We start from the raw sequence: 19,233 nt of genomic DNA, 5'->3' as shown, positions 1-19,233 counted from the left end.
TACATGTTCAAGAACCAAGAAAAGAAAAATATGCAACACTCACTATTCGGCTCTCATAGAAGTTCCTGCAGTCCAAAAGAATTGTGTCATTTTCTGCTTCATTAGCCCTGGATATATGTTCTCTAACTTTACTATGGAACTCTTCGGGTGACAGATGAACTCCTGAATCAATAGAGATAAATTGTGGAAGCAATTATACTCTCGCATATTGCTCAATAGGATTGTCCTCGTTTTGTACGAGAAAGACTTAAAACATTGTATCAGACACATTCTGCACAACAAACGGTGTGGTTACATCTGCGCAAATTTTGAGCACATAACTTTGACGTGTAAGAAATAACAGGGAGACCAGGTTACTCCCTTTGTTAGTAAACTATATCACACACAATATAAATGTGCCTTTACAATGGGCCTGTATTTTACCACAGTGCTCTTGGTAGAACATACCTTAACCCTTAACGCACCCAGGGCCTCATTACGACCCAGGCGGTAAGTTACCGCCTGGGCCGTGACTTTACCACCATGGCGTAAACTATGTTTACGCCATGGTGGTTGGCGGATTTACCGCCCCATTCCAACCTTGGCGGGGCGGTAAATCCCCATTTTCCCATTTACCCTTCCCCATTCCCATTTTGCCCCATAGGGCATAATGGGAGTGGGGAAGGCGTTAATTACGCCACCGTAAATTACGGTGGCGTAATTAACTCCATGGTCCCTTAGCGCCATGGATTTTAACACCTGCTAAAAGCAGGTGTTAAGTCCGCCATGGCGCTAAGGGACCTCGTACTCAGACGGTAAGGGTCGGCGCTGTTTACGCCGCCGTAAAACCCTTACCGCCTGAGTTGTAATGAGGCCCCCAGTCTTGGTACTCTACCCTTATTTCCCTACGGCAAGCATAACCTGTGTTAATCCTCTGTTGGACAATACACAGATGACCGTGAGGGTTGTATGTGTTCCACGTGGTGCGATTTCCCTTTAAAATGTGGCACAACATATAGGATAGGCAGGGCCTCTAATATATGTATACTGGCTGTGTACCCCATTAATCCAAACAACAAAGCCATTAACAAAGTAATCAGTACATGGGACATTTCTTAAAGTGACCAAATATTAAAAAAAAACAGTCTGTAAGGTGGGCTCAACAATAGCTTTGCTGGACTGGTAAAAGAAAGGTTTTGCAACCTAACTTTACGAATAAACCTTTCATACCAACCAGCCCCACCTCTAATGGAAACATTTCCTTTGGGGTGGGGTGGAATTAAGTGCATCCAAACTATTAGTCACAGTCTTCCCAACCTGCTGTTTTCTAGAGATTCTACTTCCTAAACCCACTGGCCAGTGCAATGAGCCAATCTCTATGGTATCTTCATAGCTGGTGCTGATATCACACCTGTGCCTGACTTTATTGTATGCTTCTTTCATTAATTGTGTCTGGCTAAACAATGCTAAAAGCCTGCACTTGCTAAAAAGGAAAATAGGACTCCTACCTAGCTTCTTAATCTTAGCTAGCTACATACTACTAGAATCTGACTAAGAGCGCTTACGCCATTGGCAGTATTCCACTGAATGATCCAGGAACGTGCCACAACATGATGTCCCTTCTGTGCTGCTCCCCAGGATGTGTCTCACATGAAGCCAATCATGCCCGCTGTGATTTGCAGTTACCACACTGCCACACCAGAATATCCAAGATCTCCTCCATCCTGGTTCTCAAAGAAGATCAAAAATCCCCATTTCAACCTTTCAGGTGAGCGAGTACCATGCAGGACTTCTCCTGGAGTGAGGTAGGAGATGTACAGTTAAGGCTACCCCTCCACTCCCCTAAACTGTGAGTGCTTCTGCTTGTCTGCCTGTACCTTCACAAAGTCACACAAGTACCACTGTACTTTAACATTCAACCTTCATTTGTACCAGACTCACAATGCAACCCACGGCACACACCAACAGTCCTTTTTTTTATTCTCCGCTCTGTTCTTGGGTAACTATGCATCCCAAAGTCGCACCCAAACCAACTGCTACTCACCATAAGAAGAAATTATACATCTCCTCCAAACCAGATCATACCAAGACTCTAGTTATGCTCTTTGGAATGCGGGGGGAAAGCCATTCACCCATCCCTTTGGCATCAATTTGGTGTCACAATTCCATAAAAATGGGGATTAAAAACAGTCACACATTTCACATGTAGACATACAAGCAGCCACACAGTCTTACCCTAAAATGTTGAAGGGATCCCTCCTACACACCAATACAACAGAAGGTAAGCTGTGTCTCTTCTATTATCGTGTTGGACCTGCCCCAGCAATGGAAGTCCTCTACCAGAAGTAGGCATTTAGGTACTCACCATTTCAGTTGGAAGTATATTCTCCAACCAACAATACTGACCTTTTCTGCTGCATAGCAAGAAGCCCCTCAAAGCGGGATGCACCTCTCTATCTTGCAATCATACACATTTTAGGGCCTTTTTACTATTAATTCGGTTTGGGGTGAGGCATACACTGTAGTAAGTCTGGATTCTTCTATGAATACATTTAAGAATACAAATGTAATTATAATTGTTTAAGCAGTAATCATTCTTTCATTCTTTGATTCCTATGAAAGGCACAGCACCATGCTCCGTTAAAAGCAAGCCCTTCCTAAATAGATTTTCTAAATGTGGTTTGTTTTTACATCAAAATGTATCTTTTTGGCCTCTAAAGTACCAATGTGTGCTCCAAATGTACAAAAGTGAAAAATGCACTGTCCTTTTAAAATCGTGGCACATAAATGGAGGATGTCAAACTACGGGATATGTCTGAGGAAGGTGAGATTAAATCCTTTAATCAGTGTAAAATAGATTTCAAGGTGACGGGGGGGGGGGGGGAGGGGGAGATTCCACTATGCACAATTAAGGCACTGGGTATTAAGGAAGCGGCAACTAGACCCCTGGTACCCTTTGAAAAACTGCTTATATCTGACTGCGGGGACCAACATATGGTGGGCACAATCTAGAAGAACAAGTTACTTCTTACCTGGTAACGTTCTTTCGACGGGATGTTCCTCCGACGTATTCCTTATCTTTGATAATACGTTTCCAGCTTGCTGGCCTCGGAAATTTTTTCTGTAGAGGGCGCTGCGCGTCGACGTCCGCCGAGTCGATGTCCCTCGACGGCCACCGTATCGGCACCGACGTCACCATGCCCATAAATAGCCATGCGCTGCGTCTGTTGCTCAGTTCCGTTTTGTAGCATAAGAAAAGTCATGCCTGAATTGGTAAGTGACCTTGAAGGAGCGTAAGCTGCAACCACAAGGGAAGCATCACTGTGGGGATGGATGGGAGGGGCGATAAGGAATACGTCGGAGGAACATCCCGTCGAAAGAACGTTACCAGGTAAGAAGTAACTTGTTCTTCGAAGGGATTGTGTCCTCCGACGTATTCCTCATCTTTGATAGACTCCCATAGCAGTCGCATGTAATTGGAGGTGGGAGTGATAGTGTTATGTATCCCTTTAGGGATGGACCGAATGTAATACGGCCTTGCCAAATCTGGTCTCTTCAGCAGTGGAGGAATCCAGATTGTAAAATTTTGTGAATGTATGTGCGGACGACCATGTGGCAGCCGCACATATGTCCCGGACCGGTACCCCTCACTGGAGAGCCGAAGAGGCTGCGATACCCCTGGTTGAATGAGCCCTGAGATTTTGGGGTGGCTCTTTCCCTGCTAGTCTATAACATTCCAGCATGGCCAAAATAATCCACCTGGAGATGGTTTGTTTTGTTATGGGTAGTCCCAACTTGTGACCTGAGTATCCTACAAACAGTTGGTCTGCTTGCCTGATCCTAGCCATTCTGCTGATGTAAAAGCTGAGAGCTCGCCTAGGGTCCAGCCTATGTAGCCTTTCCTCCTCTTTCCCTGGATGGGGAGGAGGGTAGAATGAAGGCAAGGTAATTTTCTGAGTAATATGAAATTCAGAAACCACCTTTGGGAGGAAATTAGGCTTCACCTGTAGGACAACTTTGTCCTTGTGGAAGATTGTATGTGGGAGTTTACAGGAGAGAGCTTGTAGCTCACTCACCCTCCTAGCAGATGTTAGTGCTACCAATAGGACAGTTTTAAGCGTGAGAAATCTCAGCGCGCAAGAGTGAAGTGGTTCGAATGAAGTGCCCATTAAGAAGTTTAAGACTAAATTTAAGTCCCATAAGCGAACCTGGAATGGTTTTGGAGGGTAAACATTAGTTAGACCCTTGAGAAATTGTACCACTAGAGGAATTTTGAAATACGATGGTTCCTCCGCAGTGCGCTTGAAGATAGAAAGCGCTGCGAGATAGCCTTTTACAGTGCCAACTTGAAGGCCTGAGTTTGCCAAGTAGAGTAGAAACGATAACACCGTTTGTATACCACATGAAAAAGGGTTGATATTCTCTTCCCTACACCAGCTGCAAAACTTGTTCCAAAGGCAGCGCTATAAAGACTTTGTTGCTGGTCTTCTGGCCGAAAGCAACACCTCAATGACGTCATCAGGGAGATCCCAATCCTTGTACCTCAACCTTTCAGAAGCCAAGCGTGAAGGTTGAGGGTTCTGGTGTCTGGATGGAGAATCTGTCCTCCCTTCTGCGAGAGAAGATTCTCTTTGAGTGGAAGACGGATTGGAGGACAGATGGACATATCTAGAAGGTCTGGGTACCCTACACCAGCTGCAAAACTTGTTCCAAAGGCAGCGGTATAAAGACTTTGCTGCTGGTCTTCTGGCCGAAAGCAACACCTCCATGACGTCATCAGGGAGATCCCAATCCTTGTACCTCAACCTTTCAGAAGCCAAGCGTGAAGGTTGAGGGTTCTGGTGTCTGGATGGAGAATCTGTCCTCCCTTCTGCGAGAGAAGATTCTCTTTGAGTGGAAGACGGATTGGAGGACAGATGGACATATCTAGAAGATCTGGGTACCACGTTCTCCTGGCCCAAACCGGGGCAATTAGGATCATGGTTTTCCAGAATCTTCTCAACCTCTTGATCATTTGAGGAATAACAGGGACTGGTGGGAAAGCGTAAAGGAGTGGAAACTCCCAGTCCACTACGAACGCATCTCCTAGAGCTCCTCTCGGGGGAAATTCACTTGAACAAAACATATCGCACTTCCTGTTGGTGCTTGTGGCGAACAGATCCACCTGAGGGGTTCCCCAAAGGGCAAAGATCTCTTGAAGGACTTCCTGAGCTAGCTCCCACTCGTGGGAGACTGTGCTCTGCCTGCTCAGAGCGTCCGCTGTCAAGTTCTTCTCTCCGGCTAGGTGGACTGCCGATAGAGAGATTCCTTCCCGAATTGCCCAAAACCAGAGCTGCATTGCCTCTCTGCACAGTGGCAGTGATCCTACGCCTCCTCTTTTGTTTAGGTAGTGCATGGCCACCGTGTTGTCCATCATTATCAGGACATTTCTCCCCTGTACTGATGGCAGGAAAGTCGTTGGCATGGGCTCCCCACCCCGTGAGCGAGGCGTCTGTGACTACTGTTATCTCCGGCCATGGTTGCCAAAACAGTTCTCCTTTCAAGATGTTCTCTGGATAGGCCCACCATTGAAGGTCGCGGGCTACCTTGTCCGGAATCCGGAGGAGATCTGTCATTCTCCCTGAGAATTGTGACCACTGACTTCTCCGTGCCCACTGAAGAGATCTCATTCTCAGGCGAGCCTCTGGCACAAGGAAGATGCAGGATGCCATGAGGCCTAGCAACCTCAAAAAGTCGAAGGCTGGGAGACATTGGGCATTCTGAAACTTGGTGACCATCGGCAGAATATCTTGAGCCCTCACCTCTGGTGGCAAGGCTTTTCCCAGGGAAGTGTCCAGGACCGCTCCAATGAACTGGAGTCTCTGTGATGGTATCATCTGTGACCTCTTTAAATTGAGGGAGAAGCCCAGTCTGTGAAGGACGTGGCAGACATAACCTAGCTGGGCCTGGGCCTGTTCCGAAGATACCCCCCTGATCAGCCAATCGTCCAGGTAGGGGTAGACGTGGATCCCTTCCCCCCTTAGACTCGCCGCCACTACCAACATCAGCTTGGTGAAGACCCTCGGGGCGGAGGTCAGCCCAAATGGCAGAACTCAAAATTGATAAGGAGAGTCGCCAATTGCGAACCTCAGGTATTTCCTGTGTTTGAGATGGATTGGCACATGGAAATAAGCATCCTGGAGGTCCAGAGATACCAGCCAATCCTGGAGTTGGAGGGCCGGAAGGATCTGAGAGAGAGTTACCATCTTGAACTTGTCCTTCCTGAGGAACTTGTTCAATTCTCGTAAGTCCAGGATGGGTCTCAGTCCTCCATCGTTCTTTGGTATGAGAAAGTAGGGGGGGGGAGTACCAGCCCTCGTTCCTGTCCTCTACAGGTACCGGTTCTATGGCACCTTTCTCTAGCAGGTCTATAATTTCCTGCAACAGGAGCTGATCTGGAACTTTTAGAGAGCTGTTCCCCGGTGGATGACTGAGGGATGTGTAGAAAGGGTAGGCAGTAACCTTGGGCAACTGTCTCCAATGACCAAGCATCTGACGTTATAGCCTGCCATTCCGTCAGATGGTGAGTTAACCTGCCCCCTACACGTGTATTGTGTGGGAAGGCCTCAGAGTGGTTTGGGGGCGGCTGATGCAGATGCCGAGGGTAAAGAGGCACCTGCTGCTGCTGCGGTCTTAGTACTTTTGACCCATCCACCTCGGGTGGATCTCCTTTGGCCTCTTTGAGCCGGCTGTCCTCTGCCTTTCCCAAATGCGGAATAATAGCGAAAGGACTTTCCTCTCCCAGAGGTTCCTGAGGGTCGAAAAGGAGTTTGGCGGATAGCAGCTCCTAAAGATTTTGCTGCTGCTTTAGAAGTCTGTAACTTTTCCAGACTGTCATCAGCCTTTTTACCGAATAATGAAGAGCCGTCAAAGGGCATATTCAAAAGTCTGGCCTGTACATTAGGGGCAAAGCCCTACTTTCGCAACCACGCATGCCTGCGGATTGTTGTACTTGCCGCCATGGCCCTGCTGATACTGTCAGCGGAATCGATGCCATTTTGAAGTGATTCGCACATGGCATCTTTGCCATCTTTAATAATGTTAAGGAAGGCTTCTTTTTCCTCTCCTTCGGGTATGCAGTCAGCCGCTGATGAAGCACACTCCCATAGTGTGTGACTGAACCTGGCGAGCGTACAGGTGGCGTTGATGGACTTCAACGCCATACCACAGGCAGAGAAGACTTTCTTTGCCATAGAGTCGTACCTCTTGTCATCTCTATCCTGTGGGACAGTAGGGTAAGCGGTCCTACTGCTGGATGAAGTTGCCGCTTGAACCACCAGGCTCTCTGGGATCGGGTGTATTGACAGGTATTCAGGGTCAGCAGCCGCTTCCCCATACTTGGTTGATAATCTTTTATTGACTGCAGGGATAACTTCGGGAGTTTCCCAATTAGATGCAATTTTTCTTTGTAAGGCTGCATGGAAGGGGACCACCGGGTCTTCCTGTGGGCCTTTGTCCAAAATATCTGTTAGGTCATCCTGTTGGAAAACAGGTGAAGGCGTAGACCAACCCATAAACTCAATTATTCTTGCCATCAGGGTTCTATATGGTGTTTCGGCATTTTCCCCTGGGTATGGCTTAACAAAGTGCACTTCTGGGGAAGTGTCCAGCCCACTTGCCTCATGTAGTGACTCCTGTAGTTCCTTCAGCCTTCTTTCCTCAGAGGTGAAATCCTCTGCAGTAGGCAGTGTGGTCCTCTGTAATCTGAATGTTTCCTGGTCAGAATCTTCCCCTTCTTCATAAATTGAAGAAAGTCCAGGGTATTCTGACCTCTGAAATGGATTAAAACCCATTTCTAAGGCAGAAGGAGCCAAACTCGTCGTTATTGGACGAGAAAACGTCGATGTTGTCGACGCCGATGTAACAGACTTCGAAGGCGCCGAAAAAACTGGAAGGGGACTCGAAGAACTCGAGAGGATCGGGATCCTACTCGAGGGCATCGACGACGGTCTCGGCATCGTGCAATCACCGTTGGCTGTGGGGTGGCCTTGGTCCCCTCTTTCATCGGCGTCGACGTTGGGGTCGAGTCGAACGATCGATTCGTCGAGGAACCCTTCGACAACGGCGTCGATGGCGCCGATCCGTGCGTCGAAGGAATCTTCGACGACGGCGTCGAAGACGGTGCCTTCTTACCCGATGGCTCATGGCGCGCTCAGGTGGAATGTTTTGCCGGGTGCTGCGACTCGCAGCGTTTTGATTTTTTGGGTTTTTCACCCGGGGTATCACCCTCAGCTGTCTTCGAGGGGGTCGAGGCCGCGTTCTCGAAGACGCTTAACATTTTCTTTCTGAATTCCTCCCACTCAGCTTGAGAACTGTGTTTGGTGGGACAGGAGACTCTTTCTGGGGACACAAAAGACGACGAGGAATGGGACCTTCGACGTCTCTTTTTTGAGTGTCTAGATCTCGACGAATGGTGGGAGCTGCTTCGAGATCTAGAATGGGAATGTTTTCGACGGCGGGGAGACGAATGCCTCGACTCAGCCGACGAAACTTTCGAGGAGGTTTTGGCTGACTTACCTCTCTCGAGCTTCCCCTTTCACTCCTTCAAGGCTTTCGCCGTCATGGACATGCAGTCCTCACACTCCGAACAATGGTGCTCGGATCCCAAGCACCATAAACAGACCCTGTGTGGATCCGTTATTGACATTTTTTTACCGCAGTCTCGACATTGCTTGAAGCCGGATCGCGGCGTCGTCGGTTCTGATGAAGAAGCCATCGACAACGATAAGGAATATTCGAGTAGAAATAGATAGTTAACCTGACTGAACTGAGCAATGACGTTCTGAGGCCCCACAAAGCGCGGAAAAACGGAACTGAGCAACGGACGCAGCGCGTGGCTATTTATGGGCATGGTGACGTCGGCGCCGATACGGTGGCTGTCGAGGGACATCGACTCGGCGGACGTCGACGCGCAGCGCCCTCTACATAAAAAATTTCCGAGGCCAGCAAGCTGGAAACATATTATCAAAGATAAGGAATACGTCGGAGGACACAATCCCTTCGGAGTACATTTAACAGAACGAGGTGGAAAGTCACAGACGTTACATGAAGCAATGGAAAACCTCAATGGGGGCACCGATCGATGAGAAGGAATGGGTTCAGCTATGGATAGATATTCCCTGACTCACGGGGTCAAATCAGTTGTAAGAGATATGGGTAAAGTTAATGTTCAAGTGGCATCTCACTCTGGTGCAAATTCACAAGTGTTTCCAGAGGGTGTCCCAGAACTGTTGGAGGGGATGTGGGGCACTAGGGACGTGAGAGCACATTTGGTGGGAATGTCCACACAAAATACGGTTCTGGGACAAGATAGAAGAGGCCATCGAGGACATTTTGGGAGTGAAAGGAAAGGATAATAGAGGTTTGGCTATCTTGGGGCTAGGAGGACCACTCGGAGACTTGGCATCGAAAGCTTAGCGAAAGATGTATGTGATATTGATGATAGCGGGGCATTCGTCAATGCACAAAATTGGGGGAAAATGAGCCACTGAGGGAACACAAATGGGTGGAAAAGGTTTGGCACTTCGCTGAACTGGAGTGGGTGTCTTACTCTCTTCAGGGAGACTCTGGAGGCTTTCTTGTTGACTGGGACTTGGTGCTAAAATTCTTAAGGAAGGATGCCAGAGGCACGTGGTGCCCAAGGAAGTTCAATTTCCTGGGATTGGGTTAGTAAAGGGGGGCGCCTACTGGGGTGGGAAGCGGTGGAGGGACAGTGACATGCCTAGGAGGAAGGTGAAAGAAGAATGTGGACTATGGTCGATTTAACATCAAAGGAATGGAGAAGTTCAGTGGAAGGTGATTGGGAAAGGGGGTGAGGGGTGAGGGGACAGGGTAAAGTTTACTTGTTAGAGAAATGCCAATACAAATCTACATTAAAAAAATCGTGGCAGATTACTGGCTTAAACATAGGAGGAAAGACACTGAACAAGAAAACGTGACCATAATAGAAGCGCCAATATCTTGATGTACTGAATAGCTGTACTTGCATTAATGGTTTGGTTGAGGGTCTGCTTGTTTGTCGGGTTAGTTTCAAACGTACAGTGGTAAAGAATTGTTGATTTGTTGAGTTGTGCAAAAGAAGATTGGGGAAATTAATACAGCAAAGTGAAGACATGATTTAAGCACCTTAGCAGTCACCCACTGACAAACACACTGCAAAATCATTGGATTAGGCGCCTAATTCTTTGGAGAATCGCACAAACACATGTAATTTACCAATACTTAGTTTTGGGTCATACACATTATACTTGCACAAAAGTTCTTAATCTGGGATGACAAAACATTCTTCTACAACTAACACAAGTCAGCCATCATGGCTGATTGTATTAAGTTAGTAACCAATCAGATTGTATTTTGTATTTTGAAATGTTTCTCCTCAAACATTTGGTTCATCCAAACATTTTTTCTTTCATTCAATGTCTTTCATAAAAGATCATTTGCCAATGTGGGAATGAATGTAACTGCATCGGCCACCCCCAAATGTTTCCAGGACATGACTGGAATTGTTAATAGGAAATTCTTCCTACTATTTGTGTTACATTGTTGCCTAACTTCAAAGTGGAGCAAGCATTGGCAGAGTTAAAACCTTTGTCTTTTGTGTAGTCACAGGTAGACATTTGCCAGGCACTGCCATAATCGTACTACTTCGCCATAAGAGGACAGCAACAGTATGTTAATGATGCGAGTACCTGAGAATATCATGTCAGTACCTGGCAAATGCCTATCTAATGTGAATGGTTATACCGCTGTTTCGCCACCAGGTTTTTTTTCCTCGATTATTTTTTTAATGACAAATATTCATCGAAAAAACTCATTGAAAAATAAAGAGGGGTGGGTAAGGGGACAAAAGGGGTAGGGGGTTCGGGATAGGGATTAAATAATAGAGAATGTGGGTATTGGGGGACCGCCCAAAAACATGATTTTTTTTTAAAAACAACAAAAAACGACACATGTTTTCTATGAAAAAGTGTTGCAAGAAAAAAACGAATCGGAAAAAAACTGGCGGCAAAAGAACATAGAACCCTAATGCCTATACGAGATCCAAAACTGTTGGGCTTTACCAATGTTTCTTTTTAACAGGACTTCAATGAAAGGAACATATGCCAGGATACACACATTGCCTCTAAATCAAGTGGCTGAAGCCACACTTTTAAGCCACTTTTATTACTCCAGAACCTAATTTATAGCAGCAGTTAAGCCCTTAAAAAGACAACTGCTTAGAAATAACACTTTCAGGCAAGGCACCAAAACAGCACAAAGTTTGAGGTCACTGTGAAGAAGCTAGCTCAAAGAAATGCAAGGAGGGTGTACTCTGGGAGTGGATGGCAGGTAGTGGGAGGGAATGTCCATAGGATGGGCATTCAATAGGGGTGTGAAAAGCCAAACATCATCCACAAGCAGTTGCTCCTGCCTCACATCCCATCTCCCTCATATCTATCTTCTAGATTTATAAAAAGTGAAACTGTGCGGGTTTGTTGTTTGTGGCTTGGCGAAGCGTTGTTCCTTATACAATTCCACACCATTTCACCAATCTGCACCAAAGTTTGAATAGTTACCTGCTAGGACACTCTGGACATTACTGGCTAAATGACATTTGGACACCCCACCCCTTCCCACGGATTTCAGCACCTTCGCACATGACACGGTTGCCTGAAATCGGCGAAAAACATCAATGTGGTCATAGAAGGACCAGTCCTCAACCCTAAAATGCACGGTTTCTGGGACATTTGCACCGCAACGAACTGCACCACAACAGGGTGAGGGTACAGGTGGGGAGGGAGAAAAGTAGGTCCCAGTATGCAGCAGCACACCAACTCTCACCTCCCCACAACCTCTGCTCCGAGGTATGACAGCCAGAAACACGTGCCCATTTTTAGTGTAGTTTACTTCAGGGTGCAAAGCATTTCAAGTGATAAGCGAATCGGAACAGCATCGTACAGGATCATTGATATTCAACAATTTATGAGTGTTGTCATGTCTGTACATAGAACACGTTCGGAGAACGGGTACTTTTTGCTAGTACTTTAATAAAATATTTTAGGTTTAGACAGAGCCAAAACAAATCAAAAGTGTTCTGGAAATAGTTATCGTGTGTTCTTTTACCAACCAGTTTCTTTGCAGTAGACTTTTTCCTGGTCTATCCCCATTGGCACAATTTCTTGAAAGACACCAACTCGAAGTTCAGGAAAACAATGAGCTCCTCCTTCACTGCTCTATAAATAAAAAAATAAAAAAGGGTCTTATAGCAAAGCCACCAACTTAGAACAAAAGATGAACGCTTACATAGTTCAACAATGCTAAGGCAATGTAATCTGGCATGGACGGTACCTTCGTACTTTCATATTTACATTTTTGGTACATACAAAAAATGTAACAAACAAAGCACTTTCAAATCATGTTACTGCACCAATAAGGCATTTTATTGTTCATTTTCTTTATTATTATGCTTTAAAAAAATGTATTCAAGGAAACAATTTGTTCTTCAACATGTTAATATCTTAAAAATAGAAATTTGTTTTCTCATTTACTCATCATAATGACACACTGATAGTGCATGTCCCCCGAAACAGCCAAGGAATCAATAGACCTACGCTTGATTTCTTCGCTCTATATTTAGAGGTATTACAGATATAGTTGTGGAGTGAGGCCTGTGGTGCTCCCTTCAGGGAGAGAGATGAAGCGGACACAGTGGTCAGGTCATGGACCACCATAAATAGCAAGATATGATCTTTAAAGGATCAAGAACCTGGGTTCCTCCCTCTCTATAGGTCACATCAATATTACCCTGTGTAGGTGAAATGGCCACTCAGAGTCCCTGGTAGGTTAAAGTGCTCCACAACACTTCTTTCTTAGATATTAGTGGTAGGCGATGCATGGGTCCCAATCTTGATTTGGTTCTCCTGGACTTGTTGCTACCAAGTGCCACCAACCAGTGCCCCAGAGCCATCGGATGGTGTTAGGCGGCAAACACTTTAGGATGTCTGGACGACCCAGTGTACTGTTGCGCTCATACAGCGCTCTTAGCTTGCCTGCTTAATTCTGGCCTGGAGATTCACTCACTCTGCCTTTAATGCTGCTCTCTTCTTTCTTCTTCCTCTAGTAGCCCTCTTCCTGGTCTTGTCCTTCTGACACACTGCCTTCACCTCTTTTTACCTACTTCTTCTTCTAGGTTTTCTCCACTGCCCTCTTCTCTCTTTCCTTCTGTTTTTTTCTTATTGCCTTCCATCAATTGTTATCTTCCCTCAGTTTCCTCCGATACTCATAACCTGTGTTTGTTCTCCCTACTGTCGTTCTCTACCAGTCTCTTTATTTCATCTTTGCCTCTGCTGTCTTCTTGCTCCATCCCATCTCATCTCCTTAGCCATCTCTTGTCTATCTCCTCCATTGCTCAGCTTCCTCTTTCTTCGCCTCAACTCACTCATCATCTCTCCTGTAACTCCTCTGTATGTGTGCTCTCTCGTTGCTCCACCACACCTCTTCACTCGGTCAATTTCTCAAAACTCATTGCAATCCCTCCCTCGACTGCCACCCAACCGACTGGGGCAAGCCCATTTTTTTAATCTATTATAATGAGCGCTACACCTAAATGCTTTTAGTGTTAACAAATCTGGACCGGGTGCTTATCCTGAATAACATCCCCAACCCAGTTAAGATAGCTAACCTTTAGGTGATCTGTGGCTTTCCGGGCCAGAGCTATAGGGGAAGGCCCCTCATTTAGATCCCGTCATGGCAGACACCCGACTCTCATGGAACTGCGTGTCTTCCTCTCTGCTTGTGCAGCTCCTCCCCCCTATTATGACCACAAGCGTGACTCCGGATGAAGGCTTGTATATCTGCACCAGGTTCCCTCTGAGGACCACGCATTTTGTATCCAACCTTCTCTGCTTTGTTGTTAAGCGTAATGTTTTAGCAAACCATGTGGGCCCCCATTCGCATGGGTGCTGCTTATAGGGGCTATTACCAGGACAGGAAGTTGTGCTGTCCCAACTCTATGCAAGGGTACAAATGGCATGGAGGCCAGCAATGCGTGATCCCTGGCCCCTACAGTGTCCATGGACCGGTCCTCTCATTGTCTGCTCAATGACTTCATTACCTCCTGCCTTTTCCTACTGACTCCTAGGACATCTTTACCCTTGATATTTGAAAACAATTTTTTTTTAAACACAAAAAGCAACGGAAACCTGTGCGCTGGCCATCCGGAAAGGCCTACCAGACACACAAATATCACTCAAGCTCCATCCTTGAAATTCACAAACAATATATGGTGGGATGTTTAGGGCCGTGGGAGGGAAGGGTGGACATGGACTACCAGTACAAGAGTCACTAAATTGAGTAGTTTGTACTGACAGGCGCATTGTGTCCACCTTCCACCGACTTCCGGAATAGGTTATCAAGCACTCACAAGGACTCAGAGGATAGCAGCACCACACACCGTTTAGCCAAAAGAGCACCAGACCAGGAGCGTATGTCAAGCAAATAAACCATCCAGAAAGATACATCATAATACATCCAGCATCATATGTCATTGGAATGCCATTGACACTGCCTTACCCCTTACAGCAGTTGCATGAATCCATGTTCGGGATGCCTCCAGGGTACAAAGGAATCATCCAGATTTTGTTATGAATAGCTAGAATCCATGATACATTCAGGTGTCACAAGAAAACTCAATGGTCAAGGCAGAAGTTACATTGGTGAAGGCAGAATTTCACCACAGGGTGGACCTGCACCGTGTGTGCATGGGCCTAAGGCAGAGGTACCCATAAAAGTCAGAAATATTTATGTATCGTATTGCATAATTTATTTTTCAAAAAACATTTAACATACTGTTGGAGAAAACAGTCATATGTATACATATTTTGTTTTTCAGCAGCATCACATGAGCGTTATCACGTTGTGGTTTAGTAATACAGACAGGGAACAACAACAGTCTATTTTCCTGTTCCATAGAAGAAGTCCAAAACTCTTAGCCCCTCTAGCAGTCTCTTTGGGCAAGATCACCCAACCGGGCACAACATACGCTACCAAACTCTTTACACCAAAACAAAGTGTCTCATCTGCGGGGGTTTACCCACAAACGAGGCCTCCATACAGACAAGTATTTATTGTGCCTCCCCTCACGAATTGCAGTCATTTTATCTGCCACTATAATGTCCCATTTTTTGACCGACCAGCAGGCCCTCCTCAATTTTCCAGTTGCGTGCAATAGACAGTTTGCCCGACAGGAGAAGGTGCCCAATCAGCATAGCCATTGGACCCGACAAGGGAAAGAGCCCTTCGCCTGTGTCCCCTAGCACTATTACACGGGGGTCCATAGGGAGAGTTAGTCCCGTCATCGGCTTAATCTTGGACAGCACCTCCTTCCAGAAGAGCTCGACCATTGCACACCACTGCGTCGCAACCCCACTAGCACCTTCATGGGAGATCTGCAGAGATATGATGAAGCCTTCGGCGCCAGGTACCACCGGAGGCAGAACTTGTATGCACATTCCTTGTCCGCAACACATCGTGTTGATTTATGCATTCTCTCCCAAATCCAAGCCATGCCTCGTCCTCTATTGGGGCCCCCAAATCCTCCTCCAACTGACTAATGTACGGCAACCATATCATTGGGTCCCCTGTGTCTAAAGGTCTGTAGATTTGTGAGATTTTTCTCCAGGAAACCCCTCCCTGAATTGTCAATTCAAAGGCATTTAACGGTCTGGTAGCCCTAAGCTTTGTGTGGGGATGTGAAGCCCAGTGTCTCTACTGTGTGTATCGGAAATGTTCAGTCTCTGGCAAAGTAGAGGTGACTTTACATTTTTGGAAGGGGAGTGGGTGCCCCTCGTACAGCTGCTGTAGTGTTACCAATACACCTGCTACCCACTCGCCAAAACTCCTAACGTCACACCGTGGGCGAAACTCCAGACTATTCCTGACTGGTGTGAGTGGACCGGGTCCTTGTGTCATGCTCCACCTATGAAGAGCACGACCCATATAGTACAGTGTGTTCTTGGTGGCCGACAGGTGCGAGATGCCATGTGTCGAGTCCAGGGATCCCTGGGCTACATGTGTGAGGTGAGCTAGCCGCACAGCCGATTCAGCTTGCTCTATAACTTCCAGGTTGGTTGCATAGCTGGCTCTCCCCAGGTGACAGCTCCAGAGTTCTCTGCCGCTAGGTTGCATGTGAAGCCTTTTTTCACCTTTTTGATTGTCATCTAAAAGTGTCCTGCAATCTTTGAATGTCAGGATGCTTTTTATGAAACTGCTGACCATCCCTATTGCTGCTTTGTTTATTTGTTCACCAAATTTTGTTTCAGGATATTTTACACTAAATCTGCATCTTGCACGTTTGCCTACATGTTCGAAAATGGTGAAGTCTGTTTCTCCCCAAACCCCCAATAATATCAGTTTTGGGTCCCTCGGGACAGGGGACCCAATATCTCGGAGAGTCTGTTGACACATTCCACCCAGAACATCTGCAATACCCCACATTCCCAGACCATGTGAACAAATTTGCCTTCTGCCCTTTTACACTGGAGACATACCCCATCATCTGCCCCCCCCCCCAACATGGCCATCATTGTTCTAGAGTAGTACGACCGGTGTAGTATCCTGAGCTGTATCAGTCGCAGTGTGGCCTCTATACCTATTTCGCTGGGGAACATCAACGCCTCCACCCATTCTTCCGCCTCCAGTATGCCCAGGTCCTTTTCCCATTTATCTTTCAGTTTTGTACGTTCCTTGGTGCCAAAGGAGTGAAGCGTCTGGTAGAGCAAGGAGATAACCTAAGAAGGGATACGGTCCGGGAGAACATTAGTCTCTAAGGGGGAGTGAGCAGGTACGCCAGCCAGGTTCAAGAATTAGGTGTTCATGGCGTGAACGAGCTGTGTATGTCTAAAGTGGTCCATAGGTTGTAACCCATATTTCCCCTTCAAGGTTTCAAAGTCTAGGAGTCGTCCCTCTTGGATAATATCCGCCAATGTACATATGCCTCATTTCTCCCATGTCCCGAAGTGTCCCATTTTATGTATTTCTGGGAGGTTTCCGTTGTGCTACAGCGGTTGAATCAGTGTCTGTCTTGTGTCCCGCCTAATAAGTTGGATGCGCCTCTTCCCAGGTCCGACGGATATGGAGTGACATCCTCGGCATCCACTTCAGGCTCTTGTTGTTCCCGTACAATATTTGGAGGGGGGAGAGAAAACCTCCTCCGCTCATTTCTGCCCGAATATGTGGGAGCACCGGGTTGCCATGTATCCACTCATTTACCACCCCTGTTTGTGCGGCCCAATAGCAGGTCCGAATATTCGGCAATCCTATACTACCCTCCCATACTGAGTGCTGAAGTGTTTTGAGCGTGATCTGAGGTTGTTTCCCGCCCCAAAATAATGCTCGTAGGGTCCAATCAATGGTCACAAAAGTTTTGGGGCGGTTGGGCAGGGGGCGCTTAGTAGGACATACAGCAGTCTTGGACGCATCATCATTTTGAACAGCGCTGCCCTTCCCATCAGCGACAGCGGAAGGGATTGCCAGTGAGAAACATCTTCCATGAATCTATCCACCACTGGATTCAGATTTAGCCTCAGGAAGTCATCTAGCGTTGGACTGACTCGTATGCCCAAATGGGTAAAGCCCAGGACCAAGACGGGGTATGGACAGGGTTCTGGGATAGCGGCTTCGCCCCCCCTGGATAGGGTAGTATATTGTCTTTTGGATGTTCACCAGAGTCCCCCAAAGTTCCGATATTCTTCGAGTGTCCGGGATACAACCGGGCAGGAGCCCACCGGGTTGCCGAGGTAGATAAGGAGGTCATCAGCATACAACGAAACTCGGTCCTCCCTCCCCCGGCCAGATGAACCCGGACCAGTTAACGTCTGTCCTTAGTCTGATCGCTAATGGTACGATTGCAAGAAAGAACAGGAGAGGGGAGCACGGACAGCCCTGTCTAGTTCTGCGGCCCAACCGGAAAATCCTAGTTGACCTCCCATTCACCCTAACATATGCTTCAGGGGAGGTGTAAATAAGTTTTACCCATGACAGAAAGCCGTGCCCGAATTCCATGCATCTCATAATCGCCCATAGAGCGTCCCAGCCCACTTAATCAAAGGCTTTTTCGAAATCGACTGCCAGGAGGAACAACGGGGCTGGGATCTCGGAAGCTCAGTCTAGGGCTATCGGAACCCTGCACAGATTCTTTCGACTGGATCTGCCTGGCATAAATCCACATTGGTCTGGGTGGACTAGAGATTCAATCACCCCGAGCAATCATTTAGCGAGGATTCTGGCCAGGATTTTTGCTTCCCCGTTTATCAATGATATGGGCCTGTATGCAGCGTTCCGGGGGCTTTCCGGGTTTAGGGATTACTACTATGCACTTTCTTCGCAGGTCCAGGGGAAGTATTCCTAGCACTTTACTGCGGAGGAACATGCAATGCATGTGTCCTGTCAGTGCCCCGCCCAGCTGTTTCCAGATCTCCACCGGAAAGCCGCTAGTCTTCCCTGACTGCAGTTGTGCCAGAGGTGCTCCCATCTCCTCCTCAGTGATCTCGGAGTCAAGCAGCTCGGTCTGATGTCTAAAAAGCAGAGGGATAGCAATTGAGTCTAGGAAGTTCGAGGCGTCTGGTACGGGATCCTCTGCGGGGGTGTGGGGGTGGAGTACAGGTGTTCGAAATATGTAGCAAAAGCCTCTGCAATATCAGAGTCCTCAGACAACAGTTCCCCATTATCCACCTGAATGGCTCGCACCTGCCCTTTGCTTTGTCCCCGCCTCTCCAGCCAGGCAAGAGTTTTGCCTGCTTTGTCCTCCCTCTCATAGATTTGACTCTGGATCGTCAAGTGGGCCGCCCGAGCATTATCCAGTGCTTTATTTTTTAAAGCCTCCTGGGCCGTTATCCGGGCCTCGTGTGCGACCTGGGTCCCTACTTTCAGGAGTTGTTCTTCTCGCCTAACCACCGGGTCCTCTGCTTCAAAGACCTCCTGGGTATGGTGCTTACGGTGAGCCGGCAACCAAAGAAATAATTTCCCCACAGAGGACTGTCTTGTAGGCTTCCCACCGTGTGATTGGGCAATCCACTGACCCTTCATTTAGTTCAAAATATTCCAAGGTCTTATCTGAGAGTCACTCCGCAATTTTAGGTATCCCTAGGTAGTAAGTGTTCAGCCGCCAGCTGGCTTCCGGTCTGTGTTGTGTGTCCTTAAGCTTTATCAATGGGGGGAATGATCCGATATCCCTCTCAC

General features: G+C 47.2%; 1 protein-coding gene across 2 annotated transcripts in view; it reads right to left on the bottom strand.

Moving 5' to 3' along the window:
* TSTD2 (thiosulfate sulfurtransferase like domain containing 2) overlaps positions 1-19,233 on the bottom strand; it is a 784,131-nt gene that overhangs the window by 247,715 nt on the left and 517,183 nt on the right. For both annotated transcript variants that reach the window (XM_069630360.1, XM_069630361.1), the window contains exons 5-6: positions 12,125-12,230; positions 44-162 (exon numbers count right to left, since the gene is read on the bottom strand). In XM_069630360.1, coding sequence (XP_069486461.1) covers positions 44-162; positions 12,125-12,230 — 225 coding nt within the window. The remainder of the gene's footprint in view (positions 1-43; positions 163-12,124; positions 12,231-19,233) is intronic.

Source organism: Ambystoma mexicanum, chromosome 6q, assembly GCF_040938575.1.
Source record: "Ambystoma mexicanum isolate Mex_15411 chromosome 6q, UKY_AmexF1_1, whole genome shotgun sequence".
NCBI classification, from domain to species: Eukaryota; Metazoa; Chordata; class Amphibia; order Caudata; family Ambystomatidae; genus Ambystoma; species Ambystoma mexicanum.
This window is presented reverse-complemented; position numbering and strand designations above follow the sequence as displayed.